A 13,297-nucleotide genomic window follows, 5' to 3' on the forward strand; every position below is an offset into this window, starting at 1 on the left:
ACAAAATTCTAATATTTTCAAAGTTGTTAGGGAAACCCCATCTTGCTGAAAGTATATTTCACGTAAATTAGCTAAAGGAATATCTAAAAGCTCCGGTACGATAACTTGTAAGATTTACAAATAGCGGTAGAGAGTTAAGTTTTCCTAATGTATAAAAAAATTATTACTGGTCCTTAAAATAAAACAAAAGACAGATAGCAGTATACTTTTAATAATTCTTTATTTTCTTTTATTATCAATCATGGCCTACTAATAAATATGATCTTTTAATAAAAACTTTTAAATATTGCAGTAATAGTGAAAACAAATATAGAGTGATCATTTATAAATATACATATACAGGGTGTTCCATTTAAAAAAACATAACTTTAGTTCATATCTTCGAAAATATTATTTTCGTAGAATAACAGACTACGCCACTTTATTCTCCATAAAAAGTTCTACAATAAACAGTTTTCACCTTCTCGATACCTTTCGCAATAACAGAGATTTTTTAAAAAGACCCTGTAGCTCAGAAACAAAGAGGGCTATGAAAATTTTGTTTACAGCGTCTTTCGTTTGACAAAAAAGTGGGACAGGTTTGTGCAAACCGCATCCGTCTATCTTCATTAATAACGGAGATACTGTATGATTTCAACCAAAATGGGACACCCTGTACAAGATAGCTTAATAGCTGCAAGAACTAATCGCAACTTTATTAGAATATTTTGAACGGAAAAGCGGTAGTAATGGCCCTTTATGCCCCTTAAGTGCTGTTAAGGAGGTGAGTTTTGTTGATGTAAATAATAACTGTTTATATATTTATAATTAATTTCTTTTTGTTTCCTAAAATATTTTGATTAAAAGAAAATATGATGTAAAAGTGGGCAACGTTGTGCCGGCCAAGCTTAATGACGTGACTAAAAGTTTATTTGGTATGATCTATAGAAAGAGATATTTTATGTAAGTAAAATATGTAGATAAGTATTAGAAATTTATGGCCGCTGTGACCACCTTCCTTAAGATCTCACAAGCCGTGATTATTATATATATATATACTCCTCGCTTGTTAATTGTAGTTACAAAATAAATTATAATTTTATACCAGAAAAGGCGAGAGAAAAGGGGTAGTGCATGGTTGAAATTATCATAATATTGTTTTATAAAAATTATCATATATGAATGCTTTATAAAAATCGGTTTAATAGAAGGAGTTGTAAATTTTGAAACGCACAAGCTATATAGAAATATTACAATATAAATAAAACCATGTGAAAATATATTATCAACTAAATAATAATAATTTAAATTGATGAATGATATCTCTAATGCTTTTAAACCGTATTAACTCCGTTCGTACTCTTGTTTAATAAATAGCAGCTATTAAATTTAATAATGTTACATTCAAAGTAATAACACGGTACTAACCAGGGTAATAAATATGGTGCTAGGTAGCTTTAGCATTTTTATTAGAATTTATTGCTGTCATTTGTCGCGTACCTTGTTTAATAAATGGCTTATAAGGCGATGAAAGCTAACCAAGAAATGCCTAAGAAAAGTATACAGGGTGAAAAGTGAAAACATCTACGAGTATATGAGGAACAGTACTAGTACAGGATCCGCTGCAGGATTATTATGGTCATCATGTTGTTAATCAAAACCCAATTTTTACGTATATTTATGTTATGTATGTGTCCCCATCTGATTCAGTGTCGAGTGCTGATGCATCGATGAGTGGTTCCCGGAATACGGTCCGTTATAGGCCTGGACTATATATGAATGACAGCTTTAAGTATTTTTCTTAAGAGCGATCCTGCGAGGTCCCATCTAAACCCTAATATAGGTAGATTCATCTTCACCGTCGGCCGTAATGTACACAGCTTTTTGTAACTCTTATTGTTTTTCGCCTTGTTAGTTTTGTTAAAGTTAATAAAGTTAATTAATTCCAACTGGAAGTCGATTTTCATTTATTATAACTTTTGTGAATAGGAGAATACACTTTAACAGGGTACCAATCAAAAAGTTGGTGCCAATATGTTTAATTAATAATAATAATAATTGATTTTAGAAACGACATTATGTTCATAACGTTCAATGATCATTTATACGCACATTCAAATGCTCTTTCAAACTATATTAGGGTTTCCTATACCTATATATCTCAGATTTTGAATAAAAAGCGATTTTTAAATAAAATGGCAATCAAGATGGCTGGTATCGCCATGGCAATTGTCTAGTGACAGTTATTAACTATTTTCAAAATCGACATTAGCGTATGGACATTATTATTTAAACAGTTTACTAAAATTTACCCACAATAGTTTAATAAGTAAGTATTCTTTATTTTATGAAGAAAAATAAAGCCATATCTGCTAGTGAAACGAATGGATATGTTACTAGTGATTTTGTTTTGTGAGGAAAATTATTTTTTGGCCTCAAGAGCTAATGCTCAAAGATAGGAATCTTCCTGATAAGCGTTCCTTTGAAAAACCACTTGTCCTATTTCCTATTTCGCAGAATTAGTAGTGTAGTTTATAAAAAACCTATTAGGCAGAAACCTGTCGTTGGAAGTGAAGAAATTGAATTTGCCGTAATTGGCTCTTTTGTAAAAAATTCATATATCTACAAGTTATCGTAAAATAAAACAAAGAACTACTTCCTACTTTTTCTTTGTAGAATAATAAATATATACTAGTAAATATTATTTATTAAACTATTGTAGGTTAATTAAATAAAAGTAAACTGGTATAGATTTAAATAAAGTCTATAAACTAATGTCGATTTTGAAAATAGTTACTGTCACTAGAAAATTGCCATGGCGATACCAGCCATCTTGATTTCCATTTTATTTAAAAATCGCTTTTTATTCAAAATCTGAGATAGATAGGTATAGGAAACCCTAATATAGTTTGAAAGAGCATTTGAATCTTCTTCGATTTATTTAAAAAAATACAGCATGTTGCATTTGAAATAACAAAGTTTTTATGTAAAATAAATCCTTAAAATAAATAACTAATTTTTGGTACCCCTGTATAAATTTAAGGAAGCAATAACATTTTTCAGTAAAGTTTATTTCTTTGCCTTTAAACTCAGCACAAGAATTAATTCTGAAAAGTAATGTACACGGTATTGATAATCAATTTTCTTGTAGCATGCATATTTAAATATCTGTAAATATCTCAAAAACCAATTATTTTAAACATATTTAACCCTTATAATAAATGTCTTTTTTTTGTGCCCAAGAATCCATAAATGAAATAAAATACTGGGGGTTCCATAAGAAAAAATATAACTTTCGTATAGATCTTAGTTCTGAGACGCCCTGTATATTTCAAAATAATTTTAAATTGTGCACATTGACTCCCCACATATACCCATAAAATATTTTGTTTCTACATCTTTCCGTTTTCGTATAATCAACCGAGGCGAATGAGGTGCGCCACCCTGTATATATAAAATGCTAATGTTTATCTGTGTCGTCTCTACTGAAGTAACGACTTGCTCTAGAAAGTTGCTTTTTTTACTAAAAGATAGCTAATTAGCTCTTCTAAAAACTGTCGTCGCCGGATTTTTTTTTTTTTTCATTTAATTAAAAAAAATAAAAAATATTTTTTTCTTGATGTCGTGGCGGATGCGCCAGGCTTCAACTAGTATTGAATAAAAAACAATAATATGGCCCTGTTAAACTCCTAACTTTTTGTCTTAGTGAGCAATTCATTATCTACAAAAGTGTATATTATAAATGCCTGAATGACCATAAAAATATATAATTTTTATCAAAAACTTTTTTATTTCGCCATATCATATTTTTATTTAAGCATATTTTTTTCTTTCAGGATTTTGCAGAATTGTGGTTTGAAACAAATTCCGTCTGAAGCCCTCAAACCTCTAGTCAAATTACAAACTCTGTAAGTATAAGAAAAAACAGTTAAGTATTTCTAATATTTATTTGTTATACTATGGTATTACTACAAAAATAAATAAAAATTAATAAACAAAAGATTCCCAAGTTAAATATTTAATAGAAGAAATGCTGGTTAGAAGAAATTTCTAATCAAACAGTTACATATTCTGAAAAAACGACAAGAATTAGGACAAATTGACTAATAGTGGTAGTAAATCAGCGAATTTGTAGTAAGACGCACCCCAAACATAGATCTTTCTTAACAAAGACCGACCGGACCGTAGGAATGATAAATTTACTGCCCTTTTGTCCTTTACCACACACAAAGACCAGAGCTAGACCACTCTATCTATCTTTTGGTCGGATTTTCGTTTGATTTGGGAACGCTACTCTGCGTAAAATATCTCGGAAAATCTCGACTAATTTAATTTAAAAAAAAAAAGAAGGAAATATTGCCAATTCTAGGGAAAAAATGTCTAAAATATGGAGTAATTTTAAAATATCAAGCCTGATGACACGGTCCTAATGTACTTGGACCAAGTCAACCGGATGCTACCATATAAATATACTTATGATCATACCAAATCAACTTCTAGTCACATGATTAAGTTTGACAGGCGCAGCGTTGTCAACTTTTACATATTTTCTTTTATTCAAAATATTTTAGAAGACAAAAATGAATTGATTATAAATATACAAGGTGGTCCGAACTGTATTCCGGAAACTTCGGCAGCATAATCTGCAGGAAAAAATAAATAAAAAAGTTCGTATAAATGTATGTCCTAAACTTGTTGGTTTCGGAGATACAGGGTGTAGAAGTTTCATTTTTATTTCGATTTTTTTCTAATAATTTCTGAAGTAACGGCAATATTTGGATGAAAATTGGTGTCTGAGAGATTTTTGACATGAGAAATTTGAATTTGATGTCAATATGACTCCCATTTGTAGAGGGCGTCATCTACATATGATTTAACTCATCTGAAGCGTAATAACTTTTCGTCCGTACCTGTATAAAACTACTGAGTGAAAAAATATACATTTCCGTGACTATTTACGTAAAAAGTATCTCTTGGCAAAAATCGCTCCGAGCAACCGTTCTCAAGATATTTAGAACGGAAATAGTCAATACATGTCACTTTTGACAAAAAATAAACATGTTGAGTAGATAATTAGTTGATTGCAATGATAAAATTGGGAACTTTTTATATTTTTAAATTAATCATAATTTTTTTTTGAAAAAATTATGATAAAACAATTTCTGTTGAACTTTTGACACAAAAACATTTCAAATTTATGATTTCAGTCTAATAACTTTTTAGTCAAAATGTTTAATTTATATCAATGATAATAGGTATTGATAATTTCGACTACAAATATCTCGGGAACCATTACTTACATTTTTTACGTAGAAAAAGTCTTATATTTTTTTACTCAGTAGTTTTATACAGATAGGGATGAACAGTAATTACTTTTCGAACCAGTTAGAAAATATATAGGTGGCGACCTCTACAAGTAGGAGTCATATTGACATCAAATTCCAAATTTCTCATGTCAAAAAACTCCCATACCCAATTTTCATCCAAATATTGCCGTTACTTCAGAAATTATTAGGAAAAAATCGAAATAAAAATGAAACTTCTACACCCTGTATCTCCGAAACTAAGCATTTTAGGACATACATTTATACGAACTTTTTTACTTACTTTTATTTGCGGAATATGCTGCCGAAGTTTCCAGAATACAATTCAAACTACCCTGTATAAATAGTTATAATTTACTCAGCAAAACTCACCTCCTTAACAGCACTTGAGGGACATAAAGGGCCATTATTACTGATTTTCCGTTCAAAATATTCTAATAAGGTTAGGATGCGTTTTTTACAACGGCTGTTAAGCTGCTTTGACATCTTGTACACTTCGCACTATAGGCTAAAAGAACAATTTTCGACAGCAATGTCCCTTGTAAAATTAAAAAAACACTCAAACTAAATTACATATGTTAGCAATTGTTAATTTTTACTATTATAAGCGATTATCTTTTTTAACGTCTTTAATGGATAAAATGACCTAAATCATTTAAAACGTTTAATTCTCCATTTTAGACTGTAATATATGAAGAATAATTGGTAAAATTGGTCGAATTTCGGCTAACATATATCCATTTTGACAACTAAAATTTACTAGAGCAAAGTCAAGCGAAAATCTCTATTCTATCACAAATTAATGGACCGTTAAAAATGAAAATTAATCATTCTATCTAATAAAATTTAACCAACTGATAATAGCATTTTTTATTATTATTCCCGTAAATTTTATATCCTGGATATCATAAAAGTTTGGGCAAAAAAGGCGGCGTATTTTAGAGATATAAAAATATTTATGGGATTTTGTGATGTTGAGTTTCAATCATCATTTTATATCGAAAAAAAAAGAACATGTTTATGAAATTTTGACTTTATTAAATATTCAAAGTCATCCCAGACTCAATTCTCTCTTCTTTAAAAAACAATTTCAACTTTGAATGTTTTATTTACCCTGTTTTCCTCAGAGAAATAAATAAACTTAGTAGCGTCCTAACATAAATATCATTAAAGTTAGATACAAAATTATAAAATAACAATTAAAAAGAATTTAAGCCATACTTACTAATACTAAATGAAATATTTTGTGTGCATTCTGTATATTTATAGTTAGTTTTAAACTTAATTTATAATTTAAGAAAAATACCGTATGATCGAAAAAAAACGGCGTCCAGTTGGCTGGGAAATGACGATCGGTGACATTTCCCATATAAATTTACATATAAAATGACAGCAACCTTCATTTCATAGCCATCGCTGACGCCGTTTTTTTTTCGATCATACGGTATATTAATCTACAACAATTATGACTCTTTACGTGTTTGATTTCATTTATATATTAGTTTATAAATTCAAATAACATTATATGCACCACATTCACATGTTCATTCCACTCTTTATTCACTACTAACACGTTTCTGTACATTTTCTTCATGATTTCACCTTCATTTCCATGATATCGCAGACAAGTTGGCAACAACGCTATCACAGACGTGGCGGAGGACACGTTCTTGGCTACGCCCAATCTGCGCAGCCTGAGATTGGACGGCAACGAACTGCGCAGAGTGCCTACTAAGGCTTTAGCGACGTTGCCGCACTTGGAAGTCCTGTGAGTACCCGTTTCTCCGGCTTGGGAGGGACATAACTAGATGGCTGGCATGATTGCTTGGCGTTTTTTTACAGTTTGCTACGTAATGAGAAGTATTTTGGTTAGCTGACAGACAACAAATAGCCAAATGCGTTGCATGCTAGATTAGGTTGTCGTTTTTTATTTCAGGCATGTTATTTATTTCCTTATTTGGGTAATACGAGATACAAGTTTCAAGTGTTTTTTTTTTGCAGAAATCGCTTGATTACTAGTATTGTAGTTTAGTATTTGTTTTATCTAGTTACTTCATCTGGAGCATGAGGGTTTTGTATTTGCCTTTTGATGAGTTGATTTGATCTGCATGATTACTTAGATATATTAAAACAACCAACCTATTCAAACTACACAAATTCATGTAAACAAAATGTGACATCGAATTTGACAATGTCAAGACAAAATCATATTTTTGCTGGTATTTTAATTGTAGTTTTTTCTGTGCCTTTTTATAAAATTTTAATAACTTGAAGGTAGAATTTTTTATTAGTATTTGTGTGGATATTTAGGAAGTAAATTGTGAGTTACTATTTTTTAAATGACTATATTTTTGTGACGTATTTATTTCTGAAAAAAAGGATTGCAGGTTATTCAGCCACTGAAAAGGAAATCAAAAGAATTTATAGTACCCAATCCGGCTGTAGGATTAATACTTTCATCATGTAGTCAATCAAAATCTAATTTTTACATATATTTATGAATGGAGGAATACACATCTAACAGGGTGCCAATCAAAAAGTTGCCGCCAATAGGAGGTTGCCACGGTTCTAACAGTAATTACTGTCCTCCATTCACACAGTTGTGTAGCTCTGAACTATTCAAGAACGCGATACTCTCACTCCATTCAATTGAGTCATAAAGTTCAGAACTGTTCCGCACCATATGGAGGCACCAGGCTATCGCGCACAGCTCCTTTCAGAACCGTTCTGAGTAGCCCAGGGCGTAAAGCTCTGGAACTTGAAATTCGCGAATGGAGGACAGCAAATAGGAACAACCATGGAACGACTTTATAGATTATTTCAAAATTCATTCATAATTTTGAAATATTTTAAATACACAAAATGATCGTTTTTTAATCAATTTATAGTTTATTATTATATGTATATGATAGGTATATATTTAATATACACATCATTCTCCGATTACATTCCCTCAAAATCACTTACCATAAATCATCGAAATATCAGAGCACAGATACAAAGAATCTTTGATATGTAATATTTCTTTTATAAAACTAAATCACTCTGAATAAATGGTTTCACCGTTAATGCCTTATTTTACCTGAATTTTATTTATATCAAATTTTATTATTGAATATGATGAGAAAGAAATAAAAATATGACAATGACCTAATTCATATATATTTTCGAATTTTATTTTTAGTTTTAACGGGAGGAAATCTTTCGTTTTATTAGACGATTAAATATTATTTTTCAAAATAATGCCTGGTGAACGTAAAGAGATCCCCATCTTGCATTTAATTTCAACAAAGAAATATGACGGGTTTCTTATAATGAACCATAAAAATTTATGAGAATGAATTTTATTTAGATAAACGCATATAAAAGGTTTCAGAAAAGATATTAAACTAAAAAGACTGGGTCAAAATTTATTAACATAATATATTTTTATTATGCAGTGACCGCCAAATATTCAGAAATAAATGGTTTTATTTTTATTATAATTTTTATTGTTATTTTTTGTGTTTCTATTTTTTTTAATTTAAAATGTGCTAAAATTATATAAATGCGGACTCCGACGATTCGTGTACTTGGCAAATATTTTTATGGACATACAGAGTCCGACCATAGTGCGGCGTAGTTCCTATCATAAATAACTTAGAAATACTGTATAGACGTCCGACGCACACTGTATACCCTGTATACCAATAACAAAAGCCGCCGACTCAGATAAATCTTGTACCTAGCAAAAAAAAATGATTGTTGATATACAGGGTCCGACAAAATGTGTCTGTTTGTAATTCAAAATTGGCTTTATAATTTAATTAAGAACAAATTCTAACTAAACTTCTGCAAGCACAAACTTTATCTTATATTTTATATTGTCCATTGCTAACAAACTTATTGTAAATTAGTAATATATTATTTGGTTTGAAAGCAATGAAAATTACAAATTGGAATATACAGGATGGTCCAAATTGTATTCGGGAAACTTCAGCAATGATTCTGCAAATAAAAATAAGTAAAAAAGTTTGTATAAATTGAATAAAAAAATGTTCAAAATGCTTTATTTCGGAGATACAGGGTGTAGAAGTTTCATTTTTATTTAGTTTTTTTTAAATAAATTTGCGCGCCACATGTTTTTAACTATTTTTGAGAGTAATAACTTTTCGTACGTACCTGTATTACACTACTGAGAGAAAAAATATCTCTAGGCAAAATCGCTACAAGCAACCGTTCCCAAGATAATTAGAATCCAAAAAATACATGTCATCATATCATTGACAAAATAAACAGGTTAACTAGATAGTTATTAGACTGTTTCCGAATTTATAATTTCAGTCAAATATCTATCTAATTGTTAGCGCCTTCGATAGCTCTGGTTCCGAGTGTTACTTGCCCTTACTAGCGGCGGCTAGGTTGAATAACATTGACACATTAAATTTTCAATTACTGTATTGACACAAAATTATAAAAATGGAAACGTGATTATGTAATTATAATAATGGGCTCTTTCACTATATTTTGGAATTAGCATAATTGAATAAAGCAATTAATTCTAGAATTTTCTGTTATCTCACTTTCAAAAAATTTGAAGTCGTTCTTAAGAAAATAAATAAAAACAAAAAAGCCCAGAATAAAAATCCGCACTTTATTTTCAATACCTCACACCTGGCATGTTGAAAAACGGCAACACGGCCGCGGCCGGGCCACCATGCTGACCCACCACCACCTCCACACAAAGCCATTTAACCTTTTCCAATATGGCGGAGATAGAAGTGCTTTATTTGACGCGTATTTTAAAACCTGTTTTATTTCCATATAGACATTTTTCACACAACTGTCGGGTTAGATTACGTAATATTTCACTAATTTTTTAATATACAGGGAGTCTAAAGTTCTCCACATAAGTATGGAATTTTTTGTATTATTACTTTTATGAAAACATCAGTTAGTTACTTTTTATAAAAAAGTCTGCTTTCTTAGGTATATAGTAGTAGTAAATAGGTAGTGTTAAAATATTCAAACTTGGGGTAGCATATATAGGGTGTTCAAAATCATCGGAAAAAGAAATAACCAGAAATATATAACAGAAAATAGCAATATAAACTAAATATTCAATTGCAAACACTTACCTACCATAGTTTAGAATTTACTAAACGTTTAATAAATATATACTATTATGGACAGTATAGGAAGTTACTTGTCTTAGTAAAAGCCTTGGTAAATGCTCTTGGAATTATAAACTACACTGGCTTGGGTCAAAAAATATGGAATATTTTTTCTGTTTTACAATAGGTGTAAGTAATAGGTGAGGATAAATAAAAAATATAATATGTGTTTCAAGATTTTATATGTATAGAAAAAAAAACTAAATACCTTTTTGGGGGTTCGTAAGTACTTACGCTTAGCTTAGTTTTCTTTACTCTTTCTATTTACATAAAGCATTGTCTTTGTGGTAAAGACGTAACTCCTTTTTTTTGCATAGTTCTTCAATAAAATATTGGATATTCTGAACAAGATGGATTTAATAATAAATTCTGACGTATGTGAGGGGCAATTGTGACCTAAAAAAAGACTTACATCCAGGCCATTTATATTTTCATATGTCAATGTTGTCAATATCTTTCTGTGATCTTTTTGATGTAAAAAGCTTGATTCTTCTTCCAATATTTTACTTATAGTGAGGTAAGTGTAAGCAGTAGCCATAACTACATCCTCACTAGGGTAACAGAGGCTTTGGCCTTTGGCCTTTTTGAGGCATATTTAATGCATTTCTTACCCGAGAACTACTAGTAGGAGTGAAATTATCTATTTTAATAGCTGTCAACCATTTTTTACGCAGCTCGTCATTTTTGGGGAATATAAAAGCAGAAACCTTGGCACCCCCTCTATTCCCGTGACAATTTGGAACAGAGCATGTAAAAGGCATGCTACAATAAAATGTTAATACCTACCCTTTAATACCTATCTTTTGATTATTGTAAGTAACTATTATAAAGTACTATGCAGACTGGCGGCGAAGGCTTTTTACTCATTTAGGTGTAATATATTGATAAATACTTCTAGTTCTTACCTTAAAATAATTAATAATAGAAGAGTACGACAAGCACAAAAGTTTGAGTTCCCTATGTAGAATGTTTGGTTTGGATTTTTATTACACTGTTATTTTATCACAATTTTCTGATCACACCATGCACTGAACACTAAGAATTAAACAAACATGTTGCAGAAGCACAACAAACTAGAGATAATTAATTATTTCTGGTATGCAATCGGAACGAGAAACCACTACCGGCTTTTCAGGTTAAAGGTAAACAATTTAATAATGCGCTGCCTTCGCCGCCATATTTGCCTTGCCCATATCATGTTGATTGGCCTTGAGTTGAGGTGGTGCTGCTCAAATCAAATCGCAATGTTGCCAGTTGTTGGCTGGCGCACAAGCACGGTTCTGCAATGTGATTGGGCGTATTTTTCATACGTCATCAATTGGCATTTTAAAATTATTTCGAATTAAAGTGAATTTTTAATTTAATTTCGAAAAATTATTCAATGTTATGGAACTATTTTTTTTTTGGATAAATATACTGAAAATAGTCTTCTATTTCATATTTTGTCCTTGAATTGGGTATTTTATTTTTTGTGAAAGAGCCCATTGCAATGTCTTATTTCAGTCTGTCTTTTTCTTCTGTCAACCGACACAAGGTCACCCGCGTTGCCACTTCCTCGCGCAGTTGCCACTTCTTATATATGTCATATCCTTAACACTAATCAACATGTTGATGTTTGTCAATGATGACATGTATTGATTATTTCGATTCCATATATCTTGAGAAAACATTTCTTACGGCGGAAATGTGCATTTTTTCTTTCAATGGGGGGAGTGTAATACAGGTCGAGACGAAAAGTTATCACTCTTCAAAACAATTGAAAATCGTATAGCATATAGGTGGCGCCCCGTGCAGGTAGAAGTCATACTAACAACTAAATCCAATTTCTAATGTAAAAAACACCCATACATCAATTTGCATCCAAATACTGACGTTTAGTTCAAAATTTATTGTCGAAGTTTGTGAAATACAATTCGGACCACCCTGTATATATATCTAAAAATATTTGTGAATTTAATTTGATTTGATATATACGTGGAATTAATAAATGTATTAGGTTGTTATAAACAAGTTTATTTAATTAAAAACATTTTTTCTTGTTTGTCTAATGAATTCTGTTAATTAAGTACGACAACCTATATGTTTTGCTCTTTTCTTTATTTTACCTTTTTTGGTATCATTCTAAACCTTTCAAGATTCGATGTAATTGAAATTTTTCAGAATATACAAGGTCCGGCAATAGTGCGTCGGGCATCTGTAGCTCCTAGAATAAAAAAACTTGGGAATTTTGTTTAAGTGTAAATCTAAAGTATGTAGGAGGATATATTTCAGAAAAATATTTTAAGTTCTATAGGGTCGCTCAAAAAAGAGTAAATGGATTGGGATGATTTTCCTTTCAGGTCACTTTACATAATCCTAAGATATGATTAAATACATATATTTGGATAGATACAGAGATATTAAAATAAATCTCGCAGTGTTTCCGACACGGGACGGCCCCTTATTGTGAAAAAAAAACATGTAACAGTGCAAAACCAATCAAATGTTAATATACCTTAATAAGTTGTCAAATGATTTTATTATTGTCAGATGCAATTTGTTGTGCTCTACATTATAGTACCTACGCTTAGTGTCCCCAAAGTGTATTTTTGTAATTTAAAACTGGTTCGAATGAGGCAAAAGCCTAACGCAAAGCCTAACGTTTAGAAAATACAATTTGACGTTGTTAAAATTATAGGATGACAACTTAAGGTACGTTGGCGTTTGCCTGGTTTTGCCAATGTATTAGGTAACAATTTACTTGTTCGGTGTTAATTTAAAAAGTTTCTCTTAGATTACTTAAAATCGGCTTGTCCAAAATTGTTTAAATTTGACATGTGTATTCAGCATACGCAGACCTTT

General features: G+C 30.7%; 1 protein-coding gene across 1 annotated transcript in view; it reads left to right on the top strand.

The window, feature by feature from the left end:
- LOC115875891 (leucine-rich repeat-containing G-protein coupled receptor 5A-like) overlaps positions 1-13,297 on the top strand; it is a 327,679-nt gene that overhangs the window by 275,425 nt on the left and 38,957 nt on the right. Inside the window, exons 5-6 of the mRNA XM_030891455.1 lie at positions 3,816-3,887; positions 6,928-7,071. Coding sequence (XP_030747315.1) covers positions 3,816-3,887; positions 6,928-7,071 — 216 coding nt within the window. The remainder of the gene's footprint in view (positions 1-3,815; positions 3,888-6,927; positions 7,072-13,297) is intronic.

This window comes from Sitophilus oryzae, unplaced genomic scaffold (genome assembly GCF_002938485.1).
Source record: "Sitophilus oryzae breed Bouriz unplaced genomic scaffold, Soryzae_2.0 scaffold_1396_pilon_pilon, whole genome shotgun sequence".
In the NCBI taxonomy this organism is placed as follows: Eukaryota; Metazoa; Arthropoda; class Insecta; order Coleoptera; family Curculionidae; genus Sitophilus; species Sitophilus oryzae.